At 35.8% G+C, this 19,704-nt stretch overlaps 1 protein-coding gene across 4 annotated transcripts in view; it reads right to left on the bottom strand.

Annotated features, from left to right (window-relative positions):
• Positions 1–806: 806 nt before the first annotated feature.
• UNC13C (unc-13 homolog C) overlaps positions 807–19,704 on the bottom strand; it is a 221,193-nt gene continuing 202,295 nt past the window's right edge. For all 4 annotated transcript variants that reach the window (XM_064517384.1, XM_064517386.1, XM_064517387.1 and 1 more), the window contains 3 exons: positions 6,646–6,738; positions 5,707–5,866; positions 807–2,202 (listed from right to left, as the gene is read on the bottom strand). In XM_064517384.1, coding sequence (XP_064373454.1) covers positions 1,917–2,202; positions 5,707–5,866; positions 6,646–6,738 — 539 coding nt within the window. In that variant the 3' untranslated portion in view covers positions 807–1,916. The remainder of the gene's footprint in view (positions 2,203–5,706; positions 5,867–6,645; positions 6,739–19,704) is intronic.

Genomic DNA, 19,704 nt, shown 5'->3' with positions numbered 1-19,704 from the left:
TTAGTAGGTATTATTAAAGTTACATCCTCAGAAATGTCTAATGTCTAGAAATGTTTAATGTCTAAATTAATGAACTATTTCTGAAATGCGAAATTATCCATTTTCACATGGAGAAATGGCTTTGTGAAGTGACAAGGGGGGAAAAATATACCCATCAAAATCTCTGTCGCAGTTATTCTTCGATGCGTAACTATCAGCAGGATATATATACGCTGATTAATAACTCCTTCCCCGCCAGTGATCTTTGTGAAACATTGTTAACTTTCTGGAGACTGTGCAGATCACCTCTAAATGTCTAACTCTACTTCTGGCAAATCTACTTTTGGTCTTCAAACAAGAGGACTGAAGATATTGAAAGATGTTTGGAAAATTTTATCTAAATATCTCACAAAAGGATAGCCTGGCAAAACTCTGTTTGACCTAGGTGGAGTCACCTATTACACTTTAACAGACTGGAATCAACTCTACTAGTCATATGTTCCCCCTTTTATTTTTTTTCCTAAACAGCTGAAAACTCCAACCTATTTTACTAAAAACACTTGTAACCAAAAAACAATGACAAATACAGGTATGCATATACAATTATATTTATATATGCACCAGAACATTTTATTATGTGCATTAACAAAATAACTACCTCATTTGTTCTGACATATCAGATCTTACAGTTATGAAAGATGCAAATGGTAGACATCAGAAACCATGCTTTGATGTATCATAATGTTATGTTGCAGCCCTGTAAATTGGCCTCACATGCATTTAAAACCTATATATATGTAAATGATATCAAATGACAAAACTAGAAGCAGTTTCTTCATACTTTATTTTACAATTTCTCACTAAATATATTTACAGGACACAGAGGTTGCTTTAGTGCAATACATAGTAATGTTGCATAAGTACAAACTTTTGAACTTTTCTAAAAAAAAAAAAGAAATAAAGCACTTAACTGATGTCACAGCTAAGTATGTAAAGCAACATTAATAACTCCGAGTGAAAATGCTAACAGCATCATTGCTTTTCATAAACAATTTCTAGAAACAAACCACAAACCAGCTTTACATATTCCAAACTATTAACCCTTACATAGTACCATATCATTTTAAAAAATGAAATTTTTTAAAGCACATATACTGTTCTGCGTGGCAGTCTTTTTCTACATTTATTGACTTACCTTTTAATACAAATATGATATTACCTTGGCAGTTTTGGAGAACAAAGTTATCTCAAGATATCAAACATCAGTAACAAACTCTGATAAGCACAGCTTCTTGAGAACTTGCTTTAACAGCATTTCTTCACAGTGATATTTATGAAAGGTTGGAAAAAGATTAGCATAAAATATTTCCATCCCTTTTCATTTCTTATGCAAAAATCATTACTTTATATTGGTAGTTATAAAATTACAAACACTTCCTATAAGTAACTGCATCTGTAGTAATGATAGAAAAAGTTATCTGTAAGATACCTAAAATGAAGCTAGCATAAAATGATAATTTGAAATTAGCTACATTTTTAACTTAATAGTAAGGGAGGTAACTTAATTTACAGTAAGCAACACAGTATTTTAACAGAACTTATTAATCAACTCAGAGCGCTAATTATTTATTAATAAATGTTAAAAAATAATGAATTGTGATGAGGTGAAATCATCGTTTTAAAATATATAATGAATCATTTACTCTTTATCTTAGTTTTGGCACTTTATTGGAACAATTACTTTACCAAAAACCAAAATATGTATAAAAGATATAGAGCTCCTGGACATACCTTGCAAATATAGTACTTAAGTACTGGCAAACACTGAAAACATAGTTAATTAAACATTCCCACAGATTTTCACAGGCATGCACTATTCAGACAACAGCATTGTATCTATGTTCTTGGCGGTGACGATCTTGCATTACTTGGGTATTTTAGGCCATTTCTTCAGCAGATCTTGTTTCTGATTTAAGTCTTACAAACTCTTTAGCAACTTCATCATTGGTCCTCTGAGAAAGTATTCTGAGAATTGTCAACCCAGTCTCATCTACAAAGATGTTTCTCAACAAGGGATACCAAGATGCACAGCTACCTTTCTCTGCTATGTTTTGCAGCTGAATAACTGTCATTCCTATAATTCGATCTTCCCTGGCAAAGCAGTAATCTTTCACTGAGAGATGAAGCTCGTAGGCTCCTGGCCTATCTTCGTTACTCAAAACGCTGCATGGATTAAAAATACGAATTTAGAACAAGGTGTTCAGTTTAATTCCCCTAAGAAATGAACATGCTGTAGAAATCTGGTCAACTTTATAATGATAGTGGTAGTTCCAAATTTTGCAACAGAGTATCATTTACTTTAAACCTCTTACATGGTTAACCCAGTTGGATGCTATTGGTCAAGTAGCCTCTGTTCCTGCTGACCTGAACAGAAACTTAGAGATCTGATTAGTTCCCTCAATTATTATTCAGAGTTCCCTCTGAAACATGCTGTGACCTTTCCCTAGAAAGTGCCTAAAATATTCAAATAGTTTAAGCGCAGATGTTATACCATCTTTTAACAATTGAAAAAATGCAGAAATATTTATACTGCTACCTTAAATCATAGATGGCTTTCTTTCAGACATTACATATTTTATCTGTCAAAATAAAATCTTTTTGACTTGCAAATTTTTGCACAGTTCTTCCTAGCTTGGTAATTCTGGTAATTCTGAAATGTGTAAGTATGTAAAAGCAGCTTCTCTGTTCTTAAGTACCTGTTTTCTAAATGTACTGACTTCTATAACTGCAGTGCAAAATTCTAGATCAATACTTGCTATTTCTCTTCTGTCCTTACTGAAAGTTTGTGTGTGTTTGCACGAGTAGGCATATAGGTCTGATAAAAGTCTCTTCGAGTTAGTTTTTCACTGACACAAAACACATCTCAGATAAATTTTTGTTTCTGTTCTTTCTGCCAGGTCCAAATTAGCTGTAGGGGCTATCATACTGTTTGCTCAAAATTCTCCATTAGGTGGGTACGGATATTGGTTTCTATTGTAACACAAATAAGAGGTTGCCTTGAAAAAGTAAGAGTAAAAATATAGTATCGGGCAGTTACGATGTCAGTTTAGTAACTGTTGTTTTATCACAGCTTTTCTACATTGCTAGTTTCATGCTTTGTTTTATCTGCTACTTGTGCCTTAAGTACTGTTCCTAGATACAAAAAAAGAAATTTTTCTCTCATTGTATTTTTGAAACGATGGCAAGAACACATTTTTAGCATCCAGGGGAACTGAAATGATTTAAAACCCTTCATAATGCTTCAAATAAAAAGCACAATAACCTGAGTTTTTAAGGGTAAAATTTATTCTCTTCCAAGGTAGCCAGAGATCCTCTATACCATTTACAAACTTGTCTGAAAGCTATATTTAGCACCTGCAAGGTGGCTAATACCCCCCCAAGCCTAGAGGCTAGTTGTAATTAATTAGAAATGTACCTCCTGACAGGCTAAACCAAACTGGAGAAAATGTTCCCAGTTAAGCAATTGTTCTGGCAGGAATATGAACGTGCCCTGCCTGTATCTGTGGGTACATCTTCATCCTGCCTGAAAGTGGTGTTCATTTTGCAGGTCACTGCAATCCCTTGAGGAGAGAAGGAGCTGTTATGCTCAAGACCATAGGTACATTGGGGGACTGTTTCTTAAAATTCACCAAATATTTTGCTTTATTGCTCCACCTCCTTTACTCATTGCTCTGAATCACACAAGCACACACATAGGGCAGGGTTGCACTCACAAAGTAGGCTTACAATATTATTTCATTTAATCTAAATACAGAAGTGACTGACAGATGATCTGTCAGCTGTAGTGAGATGCAGCCATTTGAATGCAATTTCAGTTTGTGATGAATGGAAACTGAGCAACACTTAAGCTTTAATCATTTGAAGGATCTGAGCGTTTCTATAAAAGCTGCACCATTAAAATCATTTGTCAAGCTTCAGGAAGAAGGTATAGCTTTGAAATAACACCCACGTCCTCCATGAAAGTTATTACATAAATTGATTTCTGACATCAACAGACTAATTATATATTTTCTATTATTACTTTCCTACTTTATTATGAGTGATAAGAACAGGGATGGTAAGAGTGGGACAACCAACTGCTTTATTGAATTATTGAAAGTTAACAGTGGCAGAGGCCTAGGTTAAATTGGTGACTGAGTCAAGGGTTAAATACTAAAATAGCTTAGGGGTATTTATTTGATATTTCCATTTTCTTTAACAGTCAGTGTTAACCTGCTTATTGTTACTGGACATAAGACATTTGAACACATCCTTTTCTCTCCAAGGTGAAAGATTCACATTATTTATTGAAGTTGTAATGAAAGGAGGATTATGCTGCTACAGATAAGAAATATAAACTTGTATCTTATAATGCCACTACATCTTTTCCCTTCAGAAATCATTTTTATACTTACTATGTCATCCTTATACAGCCTCGTCCCAACAGAGATGAATATTTAAAGATGGAAGTGTATTTAGCTTTTAAAAGGCAACATTATTCATGACAATGAAAAAATCTGTACATACTGATCATCTTCTGCTTAATTTGGTGTCATTTCATTTGGATTTTTGTAACTATGCCCATTTTAGCTACTTTATTTTTAAATGCTTTTATCCATCCAGCTTCAGTATAGGAAACTCAGCCTCTTTAATTACATTTTTAATTGTGCTTTGAGTAGCCTCCAGAGAAACAAATAAGACATATACATTTCATAGATTGCTACTTTTGTTTATAGTACAATCTCAGTGCAATTTATCATTTTCTTAAAATTATTCTGGAGGGACACATGATGCGATTTCAACCAAGGTATTCTCCCTTCCCAGCCACCCCAGTCAGTTTAGAGCACTTCTAAGCAGCTGAGGTCCCCAGGTGCCCTGAGAAATGGTTAGCAGGAGGCTGTGCAAGGACAAAAAGTTTTGAGTTGAGCAACAGGACACACAGCCAGCCTTGCCTCCATTTTTCCTAGAGCTTCCTTCTTCAGCGTGCCCTTTTATGATCATGTGTCTCACCTTCCTCGCTGCTCTGTATATCCTCAGAGGCCAATTGTTATTGCAGATACAGCAGAGGGATAAAGAAAATCAGTGGCAGCAAGCCCTAGCAGCTTTGTGGTCAGACACTGAGAAATGAACTCAGTCCTAGTGTGCAGGGTTTTTCAGTGCTTGGAAAATGAATTGGTCTCAGTTGGGAAAGGAGAAGAGGACTGAAGAGGTGAAAGAGATATGCTATGGGGAATGCTAACCTTAAAATCACAGACTTAGTGAAAAGGTTATTGCTGTGAGGATTAAATAATAGAGGTATATAGTAACATTAACATACAAACAATGCTTTAAATCTTTGGGCATCTCTACAGACGTAATGGTCCAGATCTCTAGCAGTAAGAGTTAGTGCTTCAGTCCAGATAACTGCTTAGATGGATGGTTTCCCAGGTACATAAATACTTGTTTTTGTGTGTAGAAAAGAACTGTACATTTTAACCAGCTTTTATTAAGACTGAAAGCCTAGTGGTCGTCGTTCATCTTCATGTAAAATTGATACCAATTAACAAATTGTTTTGAAGTGTTGTCTATATGTGTTCTATGACCTATACAGCCTTGGCCTTAGGATTTTTTAGTCCTTACAGATTTAACTGCAAGAAATTCTAACAAAATTTGTATCAAGTATGCAATTAACACACAAAAAAGACTTACAATTGGAAAATTTCATTGTATTTTGGTGACCAGGTGTTGCTCTTTGTCTTAGTTCCATGTTTTCTTTTCTTGTCACTGAGGTTAGGACCTAATACACAGACTTCCACAAATGGCCGGAACATAGCTGTTGTTTGCCAATTTAGATTATTAATTGCTACAACTAAAAAGAAGTAAAAGAAATGAAGTTAACAAATAAAATCCCATTGGAAGAACTCCAATTAATTATCCAGTATGACTTTATATAGCCAATGAAAGGTCACTGGAGGGTGACCTGAAATCTTTCCTATGGAAAATCTATACCTGGCAAGCCTGGCAGCCTGCCTGGTGTCTGCTGAGTAAGAGGCCCGAACGCTTCTAGTTACAACTAGCAAATACAAATGTGCACTTCGCAATATTGACCTTAACAGCTGTTTCGTCTGCTACCTCCACTTTAATTAAAAAATCAGCTTACATAAAGGTAACTGCATTTGCTTTGGAATTCAGACTGGAAAGAACAAAGGGATTTTACTTATAAAAGACAAAACATTTTAAGTAGTTTGGTGTAGATACTCACCATTCGACTCCACTACAGCTTTTGGAAAATTAAATTATATAAAAGTAATTCTAAAGTGTAATTTGACACATAAGATCTTATAGCTTATGTTTTATATATATATTATATATATATATATATATATAAACTTCAACTGTCTAGCATGCTACCAGGTTTACACAGGGAAGCATAGACAATACTGACTTGTATAATCATGACTCCTGCTGATGTTGAGCAAGGAAAAAGTATGACCCCAAAAACCTGAATCATACTCATAGCTTAGAAGCACAGTAATACTTAATATTTGTCATTTCATTATAGGGATATTTTACTGAGTATGGAATAACTGTGGGTCTTGGGGTTTGTTGTTGTTGCTTTCTTTTTAAAACCAGCTATTTGAAACTTACCTTTTACAGTAACTTTATGCTCACCAGTTCCAGGGTGTGTAGAGACATCCACCTGTATAGATATCTCACCCACTGTATTATTAGAAGTTTGGCCTGAAATAATAAGCAGGAGAGAAATAGTAATAGAATGTAAGTGGTATTCTTTCTCAGAAACACTTAGAATTCTGTCATGAATTTCACATTTAAATGGGAATCAATTATTGATTCGTAAGTGATTGTTGCCACAAAGATACCTAGCAATTGCAAATGTCTATGTAAAGTGCCTTAGTAAAAAGAGAAGAAACTGTCATTGGGATCCTTCCATTCTGGTTGTCATTAGATGGGCATCCTGAAATGCGAAAGCGGGTGGTCTCCCAACCTTCATTTTTGTATTGATGTCATTTTTGGAAACCTACTTCTGTACTGTTATTGATGATGGTGGTCCCTTGTCTCCATATTGGAGGCAGTAAAGTTCTGTTAAGCTTATAACCAAAGTACTAAAGTTCTCCTGCACTACTTACAGGCACACGGGCCTGAGTGCAAAAAACCCGGCTGGCTTCAGGGAAGGCAGAGGAGCCTGGAACTTAATTTTGAAAGTCCCTACTTTTAAGCGCCAGTGCAGGCTCTAAGTCACTTTGCACATAATAGATCCCTAAAAATAAGTCTGAATATGTATTCAAAGGTCCTTACTTTAATATGTCATAGGCTAAGTTACAGCAGTACAATATAAACAATATGGGAATATGTACACTCGTTCTTTAATTAGATTGCAGTGAAAGGTGAACTCTGACTGTGTACTGTTCACATACTCCCCAGTCTAATCTCCCTGATCCTTTTACTGAATGAAATTACTCTCCCTTTATAATCGGCTAATATTTTTATGGGTTGGCAAGGGAAGATTCTACCTTCTTTCTATTTATACATAAATTCCTTGCCCACTGGTTTTCCATCCATCTACACATGAGGGGAAGCAAATAGTCGCTAGATGTTTTTCTCTTAGAAATTCCAGCAGCCCATGAAGGAGTTAGGAAGGAGGACAGGGAAGAGGTCTGCCAATTTTTTTCTGTGCCTTGTATGAACATACTGGGAAAATGATATTTTTTGGCCCTGAATTAGTTTATACCCAGGATATTTTGTTTTTCCTTTATCATACCTTGTTTTTCTGAATTCAGAAATTAGGTGAATTAAATACTCTCACCCCTAGTGTTGCTACTTGTGTTACTGTTATAGGTTTCTTCCTGACATATCAAGATATGGAAATCCAGTGCTCAGTTATGTTGCTCAGAATCCTTGAACACTGTTCTGTATCTCCCAACGTGCAAGTGAGTTTGGCTCCGAACTGTCATGAATCCACTTCTGAAGCATAGTCAGAAACAACAGAGTTTTAGTAAAAACACAGTCTCTTTTAATATCTTAGGCTGCTCATAGCTGCTACTTCTGAATCACAGGTTACTTGTACAAATTTACAACCAGATGGTTGGGACCATCTGAGACATGTAACACATCAGATTTTTATATGACAAGAAGTTTAGTTTCAGTGGCAGCCATTAAACTACTTGTTGTAGTTTGGGTAATTCCTCAAAGCAAGCTGTAGTATATGGGGGCTCTAATTAAGCTGCTGAATCATTCTACATCTTGTTCACAATAAAGAATGTGTGAAATGTATTTATGAATATGTATATTAAGACAAATAAAATGGACTAGAAAAGCTGAAATAAAATCAGTAGAACAGCATTTTTTAGAATAGTAAAACAATGGATTTATCAGACTGTTCAGTCAAAATAGGTTTTATTTAGGAAGAGAAAGGAAATTTTTGTTTGGTCAAGGTGATATAGTTAAAGCTGATTTCTTCTTTCTTTTCTCTTGCAAACACAATGTCTTTAGACAATGTAACAGCGAGCAGCATAATATTGACACTGAATTTCTGTGTCTTGAAACAGTGGTTTTTAAATATATATATATATTTTTTTGGGGGGTGGTGGTGGTGATTCAAAGTGCTATGTAAAATATTCTGCCCAGAAAAACAGGACTCTCTTAACAAGGCCTCATTTATGAAATGTGGTATTCTTTAGTGGAGTTAGCCTTGGGTTTAACCCAGCTTGCTAACTTGTATGAAAACTGCAAACATCTTCCCTCATATTTATGTAGATTAGTTAACTTGAATTAAGTAAAGACTACACCTTTTTTAGACCTACAATTCACAAAGGCCAATCAAGGCTAATGTTCCAATTCTCTATACAGATATATCTATATAGGGCGTTCTCACTGGCGTTCTGATGTAGTAAAGCAAATTGAAGAGAGTTGAGACTGGAGCTTCTAGAGTGTTAACCTGTCTTGTTCTTCCATACTGTGAAATTTCATGTTTTCATCTTGTTAAACACTGCACAGCTCAACCATAACGGGCCCCTTTTTTGGTGCCAGACCTCTTTTATGAATATGGTTTTATTTACGTGTGTTAGAAATGGTTGTGCTTTAGCCAGCTAGGCATTGTCAGCTACTTCAGTCTGAGCTAAAAATAGCTGTAAGCCATTACTCTTTTGTTCTTCTGATCAAAAAGCTTTGTCTGCCAAACTGGGCAGGAGAGAAGAACCAGGAATTTGCAACATCTAAAGCATAGAAATATCGAATGGATAGAATAAACTGAACATTTTGAGAGCAATTATCAGAGGCTCTCAAATGCTCTTCTACTCAGAATTAATTTACCATTGACTACAGTGGAAGGTGAGTCAGTCTGATCCTGAGTATTACTGAATAGATCAGCTAGTGTCAATCATTTGTTTTAGCCTCTAGCTAAAAAAGAAAAACACATTAGGGGAAATCAAGATTGTTTTGGAAGAAAATGATTAACGCTTTCATTAGCCAATGCAGCAACTTGCAGATGATGTTTGTAATGGAGAGTGCAGTATTAATCAGTAATGACTCATATTATCAGATCTTACAGGACAAAATCTATGAACCTAAGAGCTAAGTCTTCTGTTTCTCACACTTTTTTCAACTATGCAAAGTATTTCCTTGTGTAGTTCTCCCAGCTGATCCATTTCTTTCCTTGTCTTAGTAGTTCGTGTTACACAACAGTGCTCTAAGCAGTATTGCAAATAGGTAGAAGGATTAGTCCTGCATGTATAGTACTGTTTGATAGTTACAAAGAAATCTATGTAAAACTTCAAGCAGTTTTGTACTGAAAACAACTGACATTAACATGACTGTGGGTATCACTATTGCCCAGGAAGCTTCCTGCAACAAAACCTCTCAGAGAGCAGAGACAATTTCTAATGGAGCCTAGAATACAAGTGTGGTTTCCTCCGGTCACCAGCCCATCGGTCTTGCATCCATCTTCTGTCTCTCCCCCGCTCTCCATCCCTCCCTTCCTGACGAGCAAACTAGAGATACAATCCTAGCATTTGTTTATACCACCTTTTGCTGACATTCAAAAACTACGGCGCTTCATTTTAAATTCTCTGATCTCTCTCTGTTGCTTTGTTTTCTTTCTTACTGCCAGGCCTTGTAAAGTCAGGGCAGGAATTGCTCTCAGTGATTCTGATTGCCCTTTGGAAAGGCTGTTTTATCCTACCACATTTAATGGGTCCATTTAGCTGACAAAAAGTATCTAGCACTGCGCCACAGAGGATGATTGCACTTCTCTTTCTTTAATACTGTAATTCAAATCATTAGAAGATTAACAGAAGTACTAATAACTCTGCTTTATGTTGAAAAGCCTTATTGTTACTTATTTACTACTGAAATTCCACTCTAAACTATGCTGATTTTATCTGCTAGTTTGTTTATACGAATCAAAAGACCACATCCTCTCATAGGTGGACTTCAGGGTGATCTCCTAGGTTTAAACTGCTGTCACTCCACTGCAACAAACTGTGAAGGGGAAAAAAGTATTTCCTTCAGCCACAGATGCTAGTCCCTCAGTGAACAAGCCTTTTTCAAAAATCAGGAAAATATTTAGGTTTTGATTCCTTCTTTAGTTAGCTCCTGGAATATCACCAGTGTCACAGTGTTGTTATGGCCATAATCTTAATTTAAAAGAGTAATTTTGAACCAATGACCTGGTCAGATGTTTTGTAGTCACAATACACTGGCTACACATGCCCAAAGAAACAACTTTTCCTCTACTCCTTATCAGGAATCTTCCATTCCTTAGCAGATATCTTTGGAAAGGTCTGAACTTGAGGATGCTGATAGAAAATACCACAAAATACAAGGGAAAAAAAAGGATCCACATATATTTTGTAAAAAAAAAAAAAAAAAAAAAAAGAAAGAAACACCCTATATGCTCTAGAATAATATCCTTTATTGTGCTTGAATCCTTTAAGAGCAAAGAGCTTTAGAAATTTTTTTGTATCAAGAGAGCTTTGGAAACTAACTGCTATGTTTGCCTGAAAAAAGATGAGCCTAGCAGAAATAAATGTGATTCACAGAAAATGAACTAGCATAAATTACACCTGAATGTCAGACACATTTCATGTATTAGAAAACATCACTTTTTAAAACTTGGATTACTGTAATTCTAGTTTTTCTGTGCTGTTAAAATTTTTCTATTGATCTTCATCTGTCTTTTTGAAAATTTCTAGAAGTATTTGCTTTTTGGAAATAATATATCTATGTTTCAAAGATAAAAATTCATTTATGTTACAATTAACCCTCTGTATTTTTACTTTCACATATAAAAAATATACTCTGTCTCTTTGTTTCATAGGGGAGTTACTAAAAACAGCCATTTTATGTGATGGCAAGCTTGCAAGAAAAAAACCTGAAATAAAGATGGAGAATTCAGCCTCAATTGAGCAAAAGAAACAGGCTGCCTATCACTCCAGAGAATAGTAAACTGACTTGTCAGACTACTGATCGTAATTCTGTTTTATGAAGAACAGACAAGTGGTTTGCATGCTCTGTCCCTCCCCTAGCCTGTACGAGACAATGATGAGCAGACAGGTGAGACTGTAAAACACTCATCCTGGAGAGTTCTTTTATAATCGCATGAGCTGTAACCATCACAATCTACACTGATTGCTGGCAGGGCAACAGCAGCAAGTTTAAGAGCAAATTATACATTTGAAACAATCTCTTCAATACACAGTTTCACCAAAGAGCATTATAGGCTTAAGATAAAAGGAACAGTTCAGAAAGCACCTGAAAGGGCTAGGAGAAGGTTCTGAGAGCTTGAAATAGCAGAAGCAGTACCTCTGATGGAGTAATTCCCTATCCACACTTTCCAGCTGCTCTGGAAGTTGGGCGTGGCAACTGAAATGTTTGCATAATCTCTTGAAACTCTTTTTAAAAATGGAAAACATAAAAAACTTCCTTACAGTTTCCTTAAAATCTTCTCATTGGTACTTCGGCTTTAAACTCTTCTCTTAAAAGACCATGTAGAAATTGCAGATTTCAGGTACAAAGCTTGAAATGAGTTTGTAGTGGTGTGTTTGTGGCTGATCAGTGGGCTAATACTGGCTCACTCTGACTTGTGAAGAAAAGCATGTATGCTTCCTCATATATTAAAAACTATGCAAAACTAATATAGTCACATTGCAAATGTGGTAGATGTGCATGTTTTTTTTCACATTCTTTGTGGTAATATAAAATGCAGGTATCTTCTATTCTGCTGTTTCTTCAATGATATAATGTATAACTTTAACTCAAATTTTTCTCATGTGACCGTTAAAAATTTGCATTGTGGAAGTAAATATTTTTGTAACTGCATATAATTGCTTTCAGCAAACTTTCATGAGCATTTCCAGATACCCTTCAAAATCAGCAATTCAAAATTCTAAAAGTGCTTGTAAGTACTCAAACTCCAGTTGCCTGCACAGAATCCCCAAATCACATAATAAGTTGATATGTTGACGAGATGAGTGCATGTGAATATGTTTTCACGGACTTGGCATACTTCTACTGCAGTCACTGCTGTGGTGCAGCCCATTTAGACTTGCTTAAAACTAGATTGTTTTGGGGGTTGCTAGGAGCATTGGTATTGCAGCATGGAGCTCAATGAGAGTGGCAAAATGTATCTGAGAAGCTGAGCTAATAACTGGTCTGTTCACAGGTCCTGACTGAATCTCCAGCTGCCACAGTTACGCTTATATGAGTATCCAAGATAGCAGAGCTTGTGCACGTAAGTAGTAGAAGTAGCACTGCAGCTAAGCCCAAAGTTCACAATATTTGTATAAAAATAATATTTAGTATTTGAGATTGTCTAATATAAGCCTAGGAAAGTTTATGTAATGATGTAATTTCTTATATAGAACTACTCATAGAAGACAGAATTGCCACATCTGTGAAGGTATTACCTGATGTACTTGTTAATGAAGTTAGTTTTATTTGGTATGGCATTTAAACAAACACTAGTGTCAAGCTTAAAATCTCTTCTATTTACAGTTCAGTATGGCAAAATTTGGTAGCTATAACAAAGTGAAACACAACAGCCCTGAAAAAATGATCAGTGAAGACCAAATAATTTAATGGTGTAAATAAGTCAGACAGAAATAAGTAGTACTGAATCTGAAAACAGAATATCTGCCCTGCACTCAGCCATGCAAATCTTCTGTTTTATCAGCTCTGTGCCTGTGGACTGGAGTTTGAAAATGGTTGTGTAATCCTTGGTTAACATATCATTTCATGATAAGGCCTGTTGACTATCTCATATTTTGGATAGCATTTTTTTTCTTTTGAAAATGCTTCAAGATCTTTTGGCATTCTTAATATTTTACTGCCAGTAGTTTCATGTAAAATTCTTAAATCTGGAGGAGGATTAATTTGAAAGTCTGTTTTTCACAGCATACAGAATGAGAGACAACAACAAATTGTGTGCACATGTGTGACAGCGACTGAGACAGTGAGAGAGAGAGAGAGAGAGAGAGAGATTAAGGGCATGCTTGCAAAACAGGGATTCTTTTTTATGTTGCAAAGTAGTCTAGTAGCAAAAGAGAAGAATAATAGGTTTACATTGCTGTTCAACTAGGGACATATCCTTGTTTCATCCATTAACAATTACAGCTTTCATTAACAACAGATTTCATTCTTTTTCTTTTTAGTTTTTTTTAATTATTGAAATCTAAAAGCATTGTGTTTGTGGTCTGTCCAGCGTCCACTGTGCTTTAGTGGCATTTGCAGAGACAATTCTAACCGTGCAGTCATTGTAAAAGCAAGACTCACTTATCTGCAGAACAGTTATGAGGACACTATGCAATGGATTCTTACGCCTTCCATTATTAGTACGACCCTTTACCCTAACCTGCATTGCACTGGCAAGGTTCATAGAACTTGTTTGGAAAATAGTGATCTTTTTGTTCAAAAAACCCCAGAAATCTCAGCTGTTATCAATGTGGATTTTTTTTCTCTGCCTACTCACCGCTTTACAGATCTGTTGAGCTTTAGGCATACAATTATGTTGTCAGAGTGTACGTACAAGCGAGAGGAGGAGAGAATGATGCTCTTTGGATTTTGGTGTTAGAAATTCAGGCAAAATTGGAATTGAGATTTGCCAACAGAAAGAGCAGCTGGGTGTCCAAACTCTGATGTGGAGCTAAATTCACAGTCTTTCTCAGTTCAGAGAACTCAGAAATGTACTAGTTCCCTCTCCTAATGCTAGAAGTTTTGTATCTCTGTGAAGAGAATTGATTCCATTTCTGGAAGCTGGAATCTAATAAGCAGTCTACATCGCATCCAAAAGAGATTGGTGTCTACTCTTAGATGTTTGAAAAGAGAGCTCTTATGTTTGCTTGAAAGGCTTTTATGCTACCTATAGTTATTACAACTTAATAATCTATTACTTGCTTGATAGGAAGGCACTAAATGTCAAAATTTATTGAACACCTAAGAACCTATTCTTAGAAGTTCTGTAATTGAATTTAACTATATACATATATAAAAATAAAACTATATTTAACTATATCTATATAATGTGTGTGTATGTACACACACACACACACATACACACACACACCCACACACACACACCCACACACCCACACTTTTCCTTCACTGTTTTTTTTTCTGTAGGAATCAGGAAGGATGCCAGTTTTGTAGTGATCAGATCTTTATCCACAGACCAAGTACAGACCACAGAGTGTGACCTAGTAATGCTGGCACATAAGCATAGAGGCCTGAAGTGCAATGGTAGCACTCTTGACATGTTGTAGCCAGCTAGTCCTTGAGCATCAACTCCCTTAACCTGGTCAGCTTCCCTTATAGGTTCCAAAAGTGAATGTTAGCAGCTTCCACCTGGCATATGTGTCTGTGCAATGTAAGCTCTTGTATGTCTGTGTGGGACGAGCCAGCTTTGATGTGGAAGGTGAGTATTCAGACTGGCATGATTTGAGGTCCAACCTTATATACTCTTTTGTTCGGCAACTTGGTCTATATGCACTGAAACACAGACGTGTTACTGTTGGTTGATGTCTGCCTGGCTCAGAGGGTGGGCACTCAGGTATCTACATTCAGTTGTGTAGATGTGCGTGTGTAGAAGAGTCAAAGACAATCTTGGTGCCTCTGGTGAGATATAGCTGTAAATAAACATGCTAGTTATGGAAGCATTCTTAAGATTTAGACAGAGGGAACAGGTAATGAACAATAATAATATGTATTTACACTAACAACATGTTTGTGTGTGTATATATATATGTATAATGTATGTATTTTTAAATAAATAGAATACACAGAGCTGAAGAGATATTAATTTGTCCAGGGTTTTAAAGAGTGGACTCAATTCTACATACAGACAAGTATAGCCTCTCAAGTTAAAAGGTTTATACATGTATTGAATGTTCCATTGATAGCATTAACTCTGCAAGAAAATGAACACAAAATACTGGTATCCAAAATATTGTTAATAATGCCTATTTGAAGTCATCAGATATATGTCATCAGCTTTTTAAGGAAGTTAAGGGGAACAGTATAATTTAGGTGCTTTAGTTTTTCATTTAAAGGTAACCAAAGATATTTTCTGTCATGACAGCCTCTTAAGTGAAGCACCTATAAAAACCTTTTACTAGCACTCCTGTCTTCTTACAGTTGGACTTTTAAAATATTTATTTTCTCCCTAGATTCTGAACGCATTGATGTTGCTATTAGCATATGACGAAATCTATTAGTCATAATTCTGCAATTTTTTTCACTGTGCATATTTTATATAGTCTGGTATTACACGTTCGTTGCAACTAGGCTGAGGTCTGCATTTGTAACAGACATTGCAGCAAAGTAATTTATGATATTTACATATTCTCACTTTAATGTGCTGTAACTAGTTTGATCTTTTGGACTTAATTCAGATTATCTTTTCAAGCTATTTTTTCCTTTTATGAAATAATGTTGTATAACACATGACTGTGACCTCAATTTGAAACTACAGTGGATGAAGCAGGGTTTACTTCTCGAGTTAATTTCTGTCTCATGCATAGGTCATAAAAGAACCAGATATGCTATTAATAGAACTTAGAAGTTCATAATGGAATACAGGTACAACCTTCAAAATATGACAGCTACAGAAATAGTGCAATTCAACATTCTTGAAATGCAAAGAGCTGAGGAAAAAAAACTTTCCTTTTTTACTTATAAGAGCTGCCTAGCAATTTTTGTTCCCCATAGAGTATGTGATAGCATTCATTTTCTTGCCTGAACAATAGTGTATTATTTGCTGTCTTCTATGGTACCTATCAGTTTAGTATCTCAACCTGACTTCATATATTTAAAGAAGATGATAGTGAGATTTTGCTTTGCCTTGTACAATTACTGGTTGCAGGGGAACAGAGAATTGAATTCTGTCTTGGCATCTGAAAATAATTTCTGTTCATGCAATTTCCTATGTTGGTAGTTTTACAAGAGCAGCATGAGCATGAAGTTACTGTTATAGTTATTCATTCTAATTAGATAAATATTTTCCATTCTACTTATTATCTTTTCTTGGTTTTAGATGTTTCTACTTTTAGCTTATACTTGTCTAGCATATGAAAAGAAGAAAGCTGATACAAATCAGCTCATGTGAAAGAATACCCTTCTCTGCAGCCATTTAAGCATAAAATAGGCACCGTAGTATGAGCTCTGTGCTGTCTGAGTATTGATTTTCTGCTTAACTAATATAAATTCTTGAAAGTCAAGCAACAAAACACGTTGCAGTTCTGCCAGCATGGATTGCTATGTCATATACCCTTACACTAAAGAGCTGTAGCATTCTCTAATGAGGCTTATAAAACTAAACTGCTGTACATGTGTAAGAAAAAAATATTTTCCTGGCCATTGCTGATAAATGACCATGTGAGATGCAACAGTGGCATTCAGTTTGGAAAAATTAACAATAATAAATGAGAGCACATTCAGGACACTGTAATGTTTGAGGTGCTTTCTTTTACACAGTTTGCCAAAACTAAAAGTATGGATGTATCAGAGTGAATGCTAATTAAATGCAAACATTCACAACAAGTTATAATGTGCAAAATTAGTGAAGAGTTAAGACCTAAGTTTCTGAACTAAAACATAGCCATAAACCTGCTTTTAATCTTATTGTCCTTTAAGTTCAGTTGTCTAAAAGGTGAAAGTATGATTCCTTGCAATCAAAAGGTGACTGCCAGGATGAAAAATTCTCTCTTTTTTTTTTTTTTTAGAACTGATTTTGGGAGGTATTGGCTGGATTGGTCTGAGCTTTGAGTAAGTCAAATGTATCATAGAGTAGTAAAATCTGTACAATAAGCCAATGAATATGGACATGGCTTTATTTCAGTGTTTTGAGTCTGTTCCTTCTCTTACGAAATGCAGTAAGAGTTTGTCCTTTGTTTCACACTGATTGTGAAAATGGCTGAATTTAGCTCAAGTTTTAGTTAAAAATGAGCCATTTCTATCTGAACTGTAATTTGACCTTTTTTTGTCTAGATTTGATGTAGGTTGACATCTTGCAGGGGTGCGTGCAGTCTTTTGCATAAAACGTCGAGCCCTCCCTGACGACGTTCTACGTTGGCTTGCTGGCTGCCATCCTGCTCTAAGGCAGCCATGGCATGCTTTAGCTGTATAATGCTGAACCCCCCAAGTCCTTCCTCTGAACAGGATCTACTAGGTCTAGCTCAGCAGTGTGCTTCCATTTTACCAACTAACTGACTCATGTTTGGTGCAAGTGTAGTGCGCACAGGTGATTCTGTCTGCTGGCAAAAGATGATGACAGTCCCTACTGTAGCCTCAATTTCTGCAGAAAATGTTATCTTGCAGCTGAATGTAGAGGAAAAAAAAAAAATCACATGTAGATCAGACATAGCTACTGTATACCATTAGCTGTGCCTAATCTTCTTAGATGGTCACTTTTGTGACAATTTACAGCTCAGGCAAGTTCAATGAAACCAAAATTTATCTGTATCTCGAGGGTTCTGCTTGGTAGTGGTAACACTGATGCTTCAAGAGTCTCACTTGGCTGTGCTTCATAACCTCTTTGCAGAGGTATCAATGACCACAGTGTCAGTGTGTAAGATAGTCACTCAGGCCTTGAAATACAAAGTTCTTCATCAAACTGCCTCCAGGTTTTTCAAAATCCTTTAGTTCTAGATCAATGCCCATTTTAGGGAGATGCTAAAAGCTATCGGCTCCACAGCATGGCTCTTGACAGATCTAACACTGGTGTATAGTTGAAGAAAAAGAAAACTGATCCAAAAGAATTTTCTCACAATAGGCTGCTGTGTCACCTGGACACTTTCTAGTTAATACTAAACCCGAATGCTAGAAAAGTATACCTTTCTTTAGCAGTTCATAATTCATTGCCTGTAAAATGGTAAAAGTGTTCCTACCAATCAATACCAATACTTTATTTGCAAAAGATACTGCTCAGCTAGTTTTACATGTGTGGGTTAGGATTCAGTAGTTCAAATAGTTCCATTTTTTTTCTGGAAATAATATCCCAGTATTTTTGTACTAAAGTAAATGTCACAAATAGGGCTTTCTCCTTTCTATCACATTAGTACCAATGTTAAAATCCAAAATGATCATAATCTGAGTAGTATTCAATTTCCAAACAAGCTAAAAAGTAAGTGGCAGATCTGGCATAGAAGCAGGGATGTAATCAGCAAAGAGAAACCTCTCTATCCTATTTTGCCAGTCAGTAAGATAGATGTTTAATATGGTAGCATGTGATAGAATTTTTCATATTCACAGTGTGTGTGGGGGGAAGCTGTAATGATATGTTTTCACAATACTGAGTGAGGACTGAATTTACAACATTCAGCACCATGATGCTTTCAAGAGGCAAATCATTACACATTAAAAAAAAAAAAAAAAAAAAGGTTGTCAGTTATTCAAAAAGTTACTTCTGGTTTATGTTCAACATTGTCATTTTCTTATTCACACACTTGTCTGTTGAGAAAACAGTCTTGAGAGTCTGTAGTACTGCTTTGAAATGGAAAATCAATCAGGGTAAGATTATGGCAGATATCAACTCCATTTGTCTTGACTTTGTGATAAGCTACTTTTAAAACAAACATATGTCCATAGTATAGTCTCCAGATTTATTTGAAAACAGCAACAAGGATGGAGTTTAGCTTCCACATATTTAGTGTATTGGAAACACCACATGAAAAACTGTGAAGGTACCTGAGGTTAAATCATCATTTTAAAAGATAGGAATGTTGCTATTAATATTGCCTATTTGAATTGCTCTTTACCAAGGTGTAGGCACAAAGACTTGGAATCAAAACTGGTTCAAGCAGTTATCCTTGTTTAGAAACAGTGAAAAAGCGTATTCTTGGATATAATTCATTAGTCCTACTGAACTTATGCCAATATATACATGACTAAGAAATATCGGGGACCAGTAACATACAGTTTTTACATAGCTATTATGATCTCTAGGGAAAAAGTAAGTAAGTCCTGCTTCTCAAATCAATCAAACACAGCTTTTTGCCCTGCAGTTCCTTAGACACAATGAAGCTTGATGGAAAATGGAAAAAAAACCCTCTCCTTCATCTGTGGTTAATAGTAACCCTGATCATTGTCTGCTTGTAGTTTGGTGGTATTTCATAGTGAATATTGAGTGGGCACAATGTACATCATCAGGATCTGCATGCAAATCAGTGGCTGGTTGCATATGGTATTTTGAAAAATATC

The sequence above is a fragment of the Dromaius novaehollandiae genome, chromosome 10 (genome assembly GCF_036370855.1).
Source record: "Dromaius novaehollandiae isolate bDroNov1 chromosome 10, bDroNov1.hap1, whole genome shotgun sequence".
In the NCBI taxonomy this organism is placed as follows: Eukaryota; Metazoa; Chordata; class Aves; order Casuariiformes; family Dromaiidae; genus Dromaius; species Dromaius novaehollandiae.
Note: the sequence above shows the minus strand (reverse complement) of the source record. Positions and strands in the feature narration are given on the sequence as shown.